Source organism: Melanostigma gelatinosum (assembly GCF_949748355.1).
Source record: "Melanostigma gelatinosum genome assembly, chromosome: 16".
Classification (NCBI taxonomy): domain Eukaryota; kingdom Metazoa; phylum Chordata; class Actinopteri; order Perciformes; family Zoarcidae; genus Melanostigma; species Melanostigma gelatinosum.
The window spans coordinates 19,006,533-19,019,137 of NC_136649.1; the positions used below are offsets into that span (position 1 = coordinate 19,006,533).

General features: G+C 41.3%; 2 protein-coding genes across 2 annotated transcripts; one reads left to right on the forward strand and one right to left on the reverse strand.

Moving 5' to 3' along the window:
- Positions 1-122: 122 nt before the first annotated feature.
- vti1b (vesicle transport through interaction with t-SNAREs 1B) lies at positions 123-5,287 on the reverse strand. Its single transcript, XM_079287270.1, has 6 exons — positions 5,072-5,287; positions 4,912-4,970; positions 2,795-2,992; positions 2,223-2,396; positions 1,882-1,943; positions 123-1,226 (listed from the first exon to the last, which is right to left on the reverse strand). Exons 1-6 carry the CDS (start codon positions 5,166-5,168, stop codon positions 1,133-1,135), a joined length of 684 nt encoding a protein of 227 aa, XP_079143396.1. The 5' UTR covers positions 5,169-5,287; the 3' UTR covers positions 123-1,132.
- A 745-nt stretch (positions 5,288-6,032) lies between these two features.
- On the forward strand, positions 6,033-12,200 carry rdh12 (retinol dehydrogenase 12). The gene is made up of 7 exons (XM_079287250.1): positions 6,033-6,154; positions 6,787-6,905; positions 7,994-8,149; positions 8,258-8,362; positions 8,484-8,693; positions 9,756-9,945; positions 11,311-12,200. Exons 1-7 carry the CDS (start codon positions 6,078-6,080, stop codon positions 11,411-11,413), a joined length of 960 nt encoding a protein of 319 aa, XP_079143376.1. The 5' UTR covers positions 6,033-6,077; the 3' UTR covers positions 11,414-12,200.
- The last annotated feature ends 405 nt before the right edge of the window (positions 12,201-12,605 follow it).

Here is a 12,605-nt window from a genome sequence, read left to right on the forward strand (position 1 = left end):
AACGATTAGTTGCACTTATATCACATTAAATATAACATAATGTACATGCAGTTATACAACCATAGTATGTACTGTTAGACACAGCACAAGTTGTACTTTAATTGTTGTTTTTTAAGGGGACGTGAAAGCAATACTTCAGACAAAAACAGAAAAGATTCACACATTTCTTTCGACCCCTCCCCCCCGACCTGAGCCACAACAGCAGGTCACCAAACATGTTTTTGTACTTGGCACCACTTGGTATCTATGCGGAAGAACAATATTGAGGCGACATTACAAGTACATGGCACTAAAAATAACCTTATCATTATAGTAACAGGTGCTGCTCACCCAGCACTACCCTGGTCTGGTTGTAACACATTTTGGTGCCATCGGTTCCACAGCGGCCGACCGTGAAAATACCAGATAGAATGTAGACCGAGGTTAAAGATTAGCTTTAATGATGTGGAGACAATCAAATCAGGAATGCTGAAGCTTTGTCTAAGATTGTTTTTTGTATTACACAACGTTATTTACTGTTAAGTTAAGTTGCATGTATTAAGAGTTTCCACCCATTTTTAATTCGCATCTCTGACTGACAATATTTGGCCAAAGGTCTCAGTACTCAGAATTGGAAAAATGATCTAAATACAAGTATTTGGATACGGGGCATGATGACACAACAACAAAAAGATTCAACTAGTGCCACTTCATCAAAGCTAATGTCTATCAGTAACATTTCACAGGGACAGTGAATCTACACATGCGGGAGAAAGTCGAACCCACACTGAGGTCTGCAGCACACAAGTCCACAACATCACCCTGCAGGGCATCACTGGTGTGAACAGTCTGATAAAACCATGCAAATCTCAGAGAAAGGTTTGAGCGTGAAGTTTCTGTAGGTTAGGTCCATTAGCAGGTTCAACAATCATCATTAGTCATTCTTGATTACTTCACCTGCTCATGGACAGAATCCTCTGTCAGTAAAGGTTCATTCAGACTGAACCATCTCAATGTCCTTATTGACTCACAGAAACATTTGGCTGAAGACAGCAGAGGAGCATTATTGCTGCTGGAGGGTCAGTGGAGACGGGTGAAGAGAGTCTGGGTTTGCTCTGAATCGAGAGCTTGAGATTGTTTTTGTTGAGTTTGCTCATCGTCGGAAGAACTTCAGATAAATCACAGCACCCAGAATGGCCAACTCCATTAAAATGATGACACCTAACAGCAACTTGTTGGTCACCAGCCTACAAGACAACACAAGATGAAAACCAACAATAAACAGAGGGTCATTGTTCCACAAACGCATTTCATGAAATTTCAACTTAATGATTAATCGAGAAGTCGATCGACAGAACATTTTCAAACAAAAATGCCAACAATTTGCTGGTTCCAGCTTCTCCTAAGTGAGGATTTGATGATTTGCTTTGTCATTCGTGATCGTAAATTGAATATCTTTAGGTTAAGACTGTCTGACGACAAAACTCTACGAGGTATTTAGGATTATATTCTGACATTTGTATGGATGAAACACTTATTTGGTTAATTGAGAATAATTAGGTTAATCGCATCGATAATAAAAAAATAAAATAATCATTAGTTGCAGCCCTAATCACCAGCATGTTATTCAGAAACACATTAATCAGCCAATCAGAATATTTATTTTTCACCAAATCCATGTTTCAGTATAATCAATGTGCAGCATTTTGGCTAATTAATACAGTATAATATAATAAGAGCTCGCTACAAAGACAGAGAGACCTCACATCCGGAGGAAGGAATTCAAAAGGACAGCGAACAACTCTTCTAAGTCAGGAAAGTGACTTTTAGTGTTCAATCATTTAGTGCATTAATCAAAACAAGATAACTTAAACGTACGACTTCCTCAGGGATAGAACTTACCGCCGTGACATGGCACGAAGAATTTTCCTACTTCGACTGAGGTTCTCTCCGGTATCCACCAACTTCAAAATAAACAAAAGACGGATTAGATTTAACAACATCATGGCCTGAAAACAACAGTCTTTTTACTTCTCCTTATAGTAAAGTAATAAAATAAACCTAACAAATATAGATCATACTGACCCAAATCTGAGCTGTACCACCTGCTTTTGCCCCTAAACATTTGATCAAATATAAGAAACTAAATATAAACCATACAGGATCTATCCCCAACGGATTAAAACTAATGGAGCGTCACAATCTCATCCCGTTCAGTAGCAGAGTAACAATTGACGGCTCACTCGGTTTCTGCTGCGGTCCAGCTGTTCCCTCTGCTCTCCCAGCTCCTCGATGATATCTGTGCCGATCTGATCCGTCTCAGCAGCGATGCGCTGACTCCGTTCAATACTCTGGCTGGCATTGTTCAGACAGTCTGAGCCCTGGAGGAGCACCGCTCTCTGGGACTGCATGTGTGTCTGCATAGGGGGGGGGGGGGGCAAAAACAACAAACCAACCAGAGTAAATATCCCTTATTGTGACCGAGGAGCAAGAAGAAAATCCATTGTCAGATATTTTTTACTTCCTTAGAGAACCATTTGGGGTTATTTGGCAGTAAAATTCATGTTAGTGTGCCAAACTTTCTTCAAACTTCTACAAAATCAATTTATTGATTTCCTGCACTTCCACAGAATTTGTTTTTACAAAAATCTGAAAGGAGATGTGCACTTCATGCTTTCAATCCGTGAGACTGAAAACCAAAACATACATTTTCTACTGATACTTTGGACAGCTGAAATGTTTCCTTTTCTTTAAAGTTTGATCATAATGAGATGAGATATTTACAAAATGTCAGAGTCGACAGCCACACACTCACACTTTGTTGGTTCTGTGATGAATAGATGCCATGATGACTTCCCTCCAACGTCTGGGAAGGCGAACCAAAGCCAGGAGGAGAGTTCTTCATGTCTCTCTGCAGCTTGCCCAGATCCCGGCGGTACATGCGCAGCTTGGTACTCATTGCATTTCGGTAGGAGGAAGGTGCAGCACGCAGCTCTTCTTCCATTCCTTGTAACTGGACACAGAAAAGAAAAGAGTGTAATTTTGGGAACCGGTGTTTCTTTGGGCCCTCTGCAGTCGACTCACTGGTTTGATTGACTCGTGTTAAACTGTGATTTGTCAGTCCATAGTATGGTCAGCTAATATTCCCTGACCCAGCTCAACCCACCTGTTCACATTGCAGCATGTTAGAGGCGTTACTGTGCACTTGACACTGAAACCTCGTCCTTTTTAAATCTGCACACATTTGGATACAAAGCTTCCAGTTTCTTCAACTGTTGGCTCTTTCTGCCCTTTAAATTGTCCGTCTAGGTCAGGGATTCCCAAAGTGGGGGTGCGCGAGCTGCCTCTAGGGGGTGCGCGAGAGGAAAAGTGTGATGGTGTAATAATATTAAATATAAAAAAAAAATGTAATTTTAATTTAAAAACTGTCAGGTGGGACATCTGAAGCTATCAGTCGTAAAAGAGGAGAGGGACAGAGAGAGAGAGAGGAATCGGAGGCGAGGGGAACGGAGAGGTGCGTTGGGGAGAGACCGGGAGAAGAAATCGAGCCAGAGTCAGAGGAAGATGAGACGGAGGAGACCGAAAAGGAGGAAGGGATAGCACAGACAAATCGGGAGCACATCGGCCCATCGCGGAGTCAAGGTGAAAAAAGAGGAAACGAGAGTGAGCATCAGACTGGGAAAAAAAGAGGAAATATGATGAAAAGTATCTGTGTCTGGGCTTCACTTGGATTGGCAACGCAGATTCCCCAAAGCCACAGTGCGTGGTGTGCAGTGAGGTTCTGGCTAACAGTCTGAAGCTCTTATTTACGTCGCCACCTGAACACCAAGCATGCCAGTGCAAGTCAAAAGCCCCTTACATTGTTTATATTGAAATTGGAGGAGTTACAAAACAGCCAAAAACAACTGGAGTCTCATTCATGTGTTGGGTCTATAAATGACGCACTACGGGCTTCATATCTGGTTACAGAATGGCGAGAAAGGGGCTACCGCACACAATCACTGAAGACGTGAGCTTGCCAGCTGCCAGAGAGATGGTGGAATGTATGCTAGGGGAGAAAGAAGCAAAAAAGTTGGACATGATCCCGGTGTCCAACAACACTGTGTCGCGCCGCATCGATGCTTTGTCCGAAGACATCCTGGCTTCATTAGTCGCTCATTAATTGTAAGTTAAATGTGATAATCTGCCTCTGAGCCAGTGCGTGTGTCCTCGCATCCGTATTGCTCTTTAAAAGTGACGCCTTGTGTCACTGAAAGTTATTGAAACTTTGTTGCAGTGTTTCAGGGCGTTTTCACACCTTCAGTTCGTTTGCTTTGTTGCAGTTGCTCCTTTGTTCGGTTTGTGTTCACACTGCAACATTTAACAGCGGACTAAATCTTGTAAACAAATGCCACGCGCAACCATCTCATTGGTCCGATTCTTATGCGGCTATGAAGGCTTAAAAGGCTCTGTTGCTTCTTTTTTTTTTTTTTTTATTAAGGGGGGGGGGGGGGGGGGTGCGCGAACCCGGTCGGGATGTAGAAGGGGGTGCGCGGCCTAAAAAGTTTGGGAACCGCTGGTCTAGGTGAACCATTCTACAGTGTTTTGATCTCCACACATACAAAACATTAGTATTTTTTATTTTTTTGCAAGCCTTAAATCCCAAATAACAGCTACCTAAAAGCATGAAAGACAATTCAAACATATAGAGCCGTCCTGTCAAATGACTGTGAAGTGATTTTGTGGCAGGTCTCAGATTACAAACTTTTGAACAGTAATGCATGCGTTTATCTTTGTTGTCCCTGTTTTTAGCTACATGTCTATTGATGTCTTCCTGCTAATTGTTCCTGGAACTGTGTGGAAGTACATTGAGAACAACTTCAAACATTTAAGCTTTAATTGCTTATTGTTAGCTGGCACATATCACTTCCACAACAAACAAACAGGACTCACCACTTCCTCAGCCTCCCCATGCCTCTCATCGAAGGTCCTCACCAGCCTCTTCCTTTCCTCTGTAGATACAAAGAGAGTTTCACAGCTCAGAACATATGCTCTGATGACTTTGTAATACAGTTAGCTAACATAAGCTGGTAAAACAACATGAACTGTTTACCTCCGTGGCATTTCAGAGCTCTCTCTGGCATCAGCTTGAGCTCCTCACACAGTGATTTGTAGATTTCGTGCAATTTCTCGAATTCCTCCGACGACATTTTTGATGCCTTTTTCTGGAGCAACTACTCAACACTAATCACAGTCACGTCAACTTTAAATTAATCTTCTGTTTTTGCTTTCATGTTAATCAGATTCCCGGAACTTCCGCATGATGGACCTCGTGATGATGGACCTCGTGATCCAGTGCCTAAAACTCCAGATCAAAAATCAAACACAAAAATCAATAACAGGTTGAAAGTAACATTGTAGATAAAAAATACGACATGCAAAAAAAAGCCAAATAATGGTAAAAGATTATTTAAACAATTGTATTCAGGCACTACGCAGACAGCTTTCACTGCGCCTTCTGGGGAATTACGTTTTGAGACACTACTTCTTCTTGTACATTACAACAATTTATTTCTATGATTTATTCAATTTTGAGCGGATAAAAACAACAACTTTCAACGTCATTTATTTTTTGGGGAATTGTATTATTTTATTTTATTTTCCAATTTCTATATTGATGTAATTCTTTCATTTTGATTGTGTGTTTGTATTCTTCTTGATAGTAGTGAATAGCTATTTTTCCTAAAAGCAGTTGTATCGTCAGTTAAAGTTATCAATTCGAAATATACTTGACTTATTCAGTCCGATACGATAAGGTAATTGAATTGCCTGAAATAGTTGATATGATATAAATTAACACATTTAAATAATTCAAATAACAGTTTACGTTTTCATAACATGGATATGATTTTAATGTAAAAATAATAAAGATAACCTTCACTATTTTTTATTTTATTTTGTTTGCCAGGCTGTAAAAACTACATTTCCCATGATGCCGTTCGCGGTGTAGCTTTCACCCCTGCTAAGCTCTGCACCCCTTTATGCTTTGACATCAGCTGTTCTGCCTACAGAGCAGTAGCACCCTGCAGGAGGAGACAGGAAAGGCGCACATCCGTGGTATGATGTTGCTTTTATTAATTGTCGCGGGCCTCGGAGTGGTGACGCTACTGGTGATTTTATTTGCACCACACATAAGGTAAGTAGCGATCAACGCACTCGTTTATGGTATTCTCATATTTAAATCCAGCGTCTAACACATCGCGTATATTGTTACTTGGCTGACAGGGCATCACATTGCACTGATGTAATCATTGCGATGAGGGTTCATTTACATCATATAAAATACTGTCCGTCCACTGAACTCAACTTGTCGTTATTTTAAAGGTTGTTGGGGTTTTTTTTTCATCACGTATTAGTTCACGCGACGCTGACTGACATTTCAAGCAGAAAAAAATCTATGAAACAGAATGATGGAGCTGTGGGAGTCTTTGCACAGAGTTGAACCGGGAGTCCGTCTGAGCGTGCTCGGGCCTATCAGCAGGCTGAGCGTAGGAGGAGTAACATTTGTATGCATTACTCCAACAGAGCGATTGGTTATGGGGCCGTCCTGCTCAGTGGCGTGGGTCGTCTGACTTGACGCTCAGAAACTGTCCGTTTTCCAAGTTTCTCTGTGAATAATTAAGCCAGGCTGTCCGTATGTCCAATCCTCCCTCACGAGGACATGACTATAACTGCCTGCAGAACGGAGGCTACTCCTCATGCAAATGTGAGCTGTCTGCTGTGATTCAATGTCCCCAGTATTAATCTGTGGTCATTGTGTATTAACAGGAAATATGCAGCAGGAGGAGTGTGCAGGCCCTCAGCTAGTGTGGAAGGCAAGACGGTCCTCATCACAGGGGCCAACACAGGGATCGGGAAGGAGACGGCCCTGGACCTGGCAGTGCGAGGTGACTTTTTGTTTTTTACGTTCAAACACACAGCACAGCGACTCTTTACATCCATAATGTACCCCGGACAATAAGAGAAAACAGGTGTCTCTGTAGGGCTACGCAATAAGATTGAAATCAATATATTTCAGGAGTATTTCATATCCCATATCCCTATACATTAATATATTTATATATAATATGGGAAATTCATACAATGACAATCACACAGATGTTAAGTGCAAATTAACCTTCATCACGTTTCTTTCATTTTAAATCACAATTGGCTGGAGAAAACTAATTTGTGCAACAGAATAAAATGACGTCATGGTATCATCACATCTTCACAACACAATAAATGATGATTCTTAATTGTTGCCCAGCTCTAAGCTCTTGGCTGTAGGTCAGGACAATCAGAGTTCTAAGTAATAAAATGGCTGAATTCCATTTAGCTGCTTCAGTTTCAGGGTCCTGGTATTGTGCACTCTGGCTCACTGCCTCGACTTACTGGGGACACTTGAATAGAACAGAGACATCAGTGGTGTTGTTGTGACAGCTGGGATTTTCCTGCTACTACGGGTCAAAATGTCTTCTGTGAAAAAGTTTAGATGGATCTGACTAAAGTAATTTTATATTTGTGTATGTCACATTAAAACATCTGTTGCCTTTGTCAGTTAGAGATGATGCTGGTTGGCTAATGTTGTTGGTGACCTGCTGGACGACTTTTAATATTTTTGCCTTCATTTTGGTTTAAACACCCTGCTAAGATGTACTGTATAATATAAAGTGTAAAAAGGCTCTTTTCAAGCTTTTATTTGTTTTGAACTTAGATGTGAATTTTAAAGAGATTTAAAAGAACTCCATGTCAACCAAAAGACCTTAACACAAATATTGTAGATTATGATCTTTGGTTGACCGTGTTATTACGGTAATGCTTGGCTTGAGGAGTGACATAAGATGTGGGTTAACTTTGTCAAACACTGTCCTGCATCACTGAGCAACAAGCTTAAAACCCGAGACCTCCAACAGAAGCCCCCTCTCTCCTCCCTTCCATGAATTCATGCAGTTTTGTCCATAGCTTAGCTGCCGCTTGTTTATCCACACGACAGGGGCGCGGGTGATCATGGCGTGCCGAGATGTGGCCAAAGGAGAGGAGGCCGCGGACAGTATACGAGCTGCGTGTCCTAATGCGCAAGTGGAGGTTCGAGAGCTGGACTTGGCAGACACCTGCTCGATACGAGCCTTCGCTCAGCAATTCCTCGGAGGTGAGCACAGAGTCGCATCTACCCACAGAGCCCGGCTTTGTTGTTGCTTAGCAGTTATCACGGCGGCCATGTTCCTTCTTTTTATTCTTGTGATGTTCTCTTCTTCAGAGGTCAACCATATTCATATCCTCATCAACAACGCCGGCGTGATGATGTGCCCCTACACAAAAACGATCGACGGCTTTGAGATGCATATCGGAGTCAATCACTTGGGTGAGGCCGCGCTTCAATGTATTTTAATGAATAAATAAATCAAACCTTAAACTGGATTGAAAACTTGATGGAATGCCGCGTGAGTTCAGCACTGACTGTATGCCTGTCTTACGTCCGGCAGGGCACTTCCTGTTGACGTCCCTCCTGATCGGGCTGCTGAAGCGCAGTGCGCCGGCCCGGATCGTGGTGGTCTCGTCTCTGGCTCACAACTTCGGCTGGATCCGTTTCCATGACCTGCACAGCCAGGGGAGCTACAACAGTGGATTAGCATACTGCCAGAGCAAACTGGCTAACGTGCTCTTTACCAGAGAGTTGGCGCGTAGACTCAAAGGTACACGGACACCAAACACACCAACACGTGGGAGAATAAACAGGTGACCTGCTCCGCGCTGGCAAACAGAGTAGTAACAGGGAGGGTTAGTGGTTAGAATCGGAGACAAACAACTCGTCTTAAGGTGGGGGGTAATGTTGGTGCTTCAAGACCTCAGTGCACAAAGAGCTCAGTTCTAAATGTGACACCCCTTTATGTTTGCTTAGTCTTTTTTAAAAACACACAGATGGTGTGTCCTCGACTTTCTGCATTTTGTAATGAAAAGTCTTTTTTAGAAGATAGTACAATTTTAAATTCCACAAAAGAATAAATATTTTTGCCTAAAATGTCAGGTAATGAAAAATAAAAGAAAGAACTTGAGCTCTTTTTCAGGCAATTTATAAGTGTTTCGTAATAATCAGCCTGATACCGCCGATTAGAAAGAGGAAAAAGAGTAATTGAATCGATATAACAAAAACATACCAGACATTTGCACAAAATGTATGTAAACTAGAGGAACATTGTTTCATCGTATGTGGCAATGAAGGAAGACTAAAACATTCTGCGAAGAGGTTATTCCGGATTATTTCAAAGCAAATCTTATGGTTTTGCTGTTGGGCTTATATCCATATAATTATACATAATTATAGTAAAAATCAGTTATAGACCCAAGCTTGCTTTACGCCAAAAAATGTATGGAAAAGATTCACAGACCGAGCACTACTCAATGGACAAACAGCAGACATTTGAGAAGTTAGAGGCTCTTCATTAATGATGTTAATGATTTAGATTTAATGATCAAGTGATGCAGTTTATGAGATTAAAGACATTTGTTTCTTAATATTTGATCAATTTAGCATCTATTGCAATTAATATACTCCATTTTGTAAAGATTATAATTGATTAAAACGGGAGGAGCATTATTGTGAGTATTTTTGTGTCTCTTTGTTTTATTCAGCAATTTAATGATGTGTTATATATGATATGAACGTTAAAGGCTGTATTTCATTTTAAATACAAATATTGTGGGATTAATAAAAGAAAGATGTCACACGTCGTGATGTTTGTTTGCTGTCCTCACAGGTACCGATGTGACGGTGAACTCAGTCCACCCGGGGACGGTGAACTCTGACCTGACCAGACACTCGACTCTCATGATGATATTTTTCACCGTCTTCGCCACGTTCTTAAAAACTCCACGGGAAGGAGCGCAGACCAGCCTCTACTGCGCTGTGGCAGACGAACTGCACTCAATCTCTGGGAAACACTTCAGGTAGGTGACAACAAGCTCGACATTGATTGTGTTCCTTTCAAAGAAAAGGAATGTGCCGTGATATATTAAAATGTGCAACACACGGGTTCCCGTAGAAGCCATGCGATATCCTGATCTCATCTTCTTTATTAATGTTTCGCTCCCCAACGACACAACCCACAAGCTTTAGTGTCACCATGAGGACGCTTCCTGCTTCAAAACTTGGCTGCATTATGGTTTTCCAATTAGACAGTTTGTCATTTGTTTTGTTATATAATTTTATGATGCACGATTACTCTTGAGAATGGGGGGAAGGTAAAGGAATGCCACGGCTAGTATTAGTTAGACTGGTATATGAATTCAACATGGATAACGGATGACAGGCGTCGCTGACCTTGTCAATACTAGCAGCTGTTGTGCAGTTAAATTCTGCATTTTATAATTCTACTACTGCCGACATGCGGCGGAAGCGAGCTGCTAATGGAGCGATTGGCGAGCGGCGTACGAAGCGGACGCTTGAAGTCACGGTTAGCGGCTCTGAGGAGGGCGATGGACACAAAACGGACCACTTTCCTTTTCTTATTAATGCATATTTTTGTGAAGTCCACACAGAAACTGTAAATGAACAAAAGCATAAATGCTCTCCAGTACGACAGGGACTTCTGCCACCCGGCAGAGCTACGAGTGTAAAAGACAGACAACGAAACGAGTGACAGACTTGTACTGACCACATGTATTGACCCATAATCTAGTAAACTGTGTTGTAAGTGTTCATTATAAAAGGACGTTTGACGTGTGTGAGAGAGTTTTTACTGAGTGAAATGACCCAGAAGTATCTAAGTGGCAGCCATGATAAGACCTGGGAAAGGTGCCTAAATGTTTCCTTTCTTATCTCCTTTAGCATAGGGAACACTGGACCATCCTGTACGAAAGAAAAGGAGATAATGCCGTCCCACAATTCCTTGCGGCAGCTACATTTAAAAGGGACGCACATCAATAACATCCGGCATTGCGTAATTACATAAGCTAGTGTAAGTGCAGTCGGATTCTCTTAGTTTTCCTTTTGAATTGGCCATTTTGACAGGACTATAGTATACTTGCATTCATTACACCTGGGTTTGCCCTGCAATGACTTGTTAAAATGGCTGCCGTGAAAAGAGCCATCAAAGTGAAGATTCAGGACGTTTAATTTACTGTAGAGGAAAAGAAAAGACGGCGATAAGTTCCTTGCGTCTGCGTGGGTCCAGCCCTTCCAGACACGTAAAATACTTTGATGCTAAACATTAACATGCTCAAGGTCAAAGAGAAATGAGATCACTGCACCCAGAGTGATGACTCACAGCGTCATTAGCCGTTATGTAATCATAACCCCTTCTTTCATTTCAGTGACTGCGCCCCTGCCTTTGTAGCCCCACAGGGAAGAAGCGAGGAGACAGCTCGGAGACTGTGGGACATCAGCTGTGAGCTTCTTGGTGTCGAGTGGGACTGATTCAACTTTTAACCATCTCAGTTCTCAAAGGAGTCCTTAGTCTTTCTTTGATCATTCATTTCAATATGGTTTTGATGTTCTGTACTTTGAGCGTTTACCTACTAAGCAGTCAGGTAATACTGAGGTACTATAAGGTGAAGTTGCTTTTTTGTGTAATAATGCAGTAATTACATTATAATAACGTGAGTATTTGGTGCTCCTCAAACCAAACTCCACTGTATTATCATGTTACCACAAATGATTTTTTGACTCTTTGTGACACAATGTGAATACAGTGTAGGCAAAAAAGCAACTTGATGTATTGTAATGCTGTAGGAAACTGTGAAGGGTCTAGCCAGGGTAAACGACCAGCATCTTTATCGAATATCGTGTTCTTTTGATTTCTCTAGAATTTGCATTTTAATTGCTCGACTTTTGTGCCAGCATTTCTAAACAATTGCAGGGGTTCTTTATGGTGTTTCCAGGTTGACAAAAAAAAATGAGTAACTTATCGAATATCAGCGCCTGTCTGAGCCACGATTACCGCTTGAATTGCATCAATGTATTTTGTCATAATCGTAGTCAATGTAGGTTATAAGGAGGTTTTTCTATATTAACCAAATCCGACTTAGAATCATGTCGTTGCAATATTGGCAGAGTTTTTCCCCATTTGCATTGCCAAAAATTGCACATTCCTAGAGGAACTACGGTTTTACATTTTTAAGGATCTCCCTCGTCATGTTTCCTTCTCAGCATTCACATGCAAGGTTGCCAAGAGTTTACATTCTGTGTTTTATACAAGTGAAACATGCCTTTTACTACACTTACATTCATGTTGAGTTGAATGTTTACATTTGATGTAAATAAACAGATATTACTGTAAGGGTGCTTGCATCAGTCCTTTCAAATTACAGTTTGAGATCAACAAAATGCCATCAGTAAATTGTGAACTGGATTAATAGACAGAAACAGAGAAATGGTTCATCTCAAGCCGTGAAACCGTCGGATAAAGTTGAATTAGTGCCCAGAACAAATGAGTCAGATTCTATCACAGTGTTACTTTGGAGGGAAAGGGTTGACATTTTGGGAAATGGGCTTATTTATTTTCTTGCGGAGACATACAATAATTATACCACTTTCATGTCTGTCTGCTAAATATATATGAAGCTACCGCTAGCAGCCGGCTACCTTAGCTTAGCATAAACACTGAAAC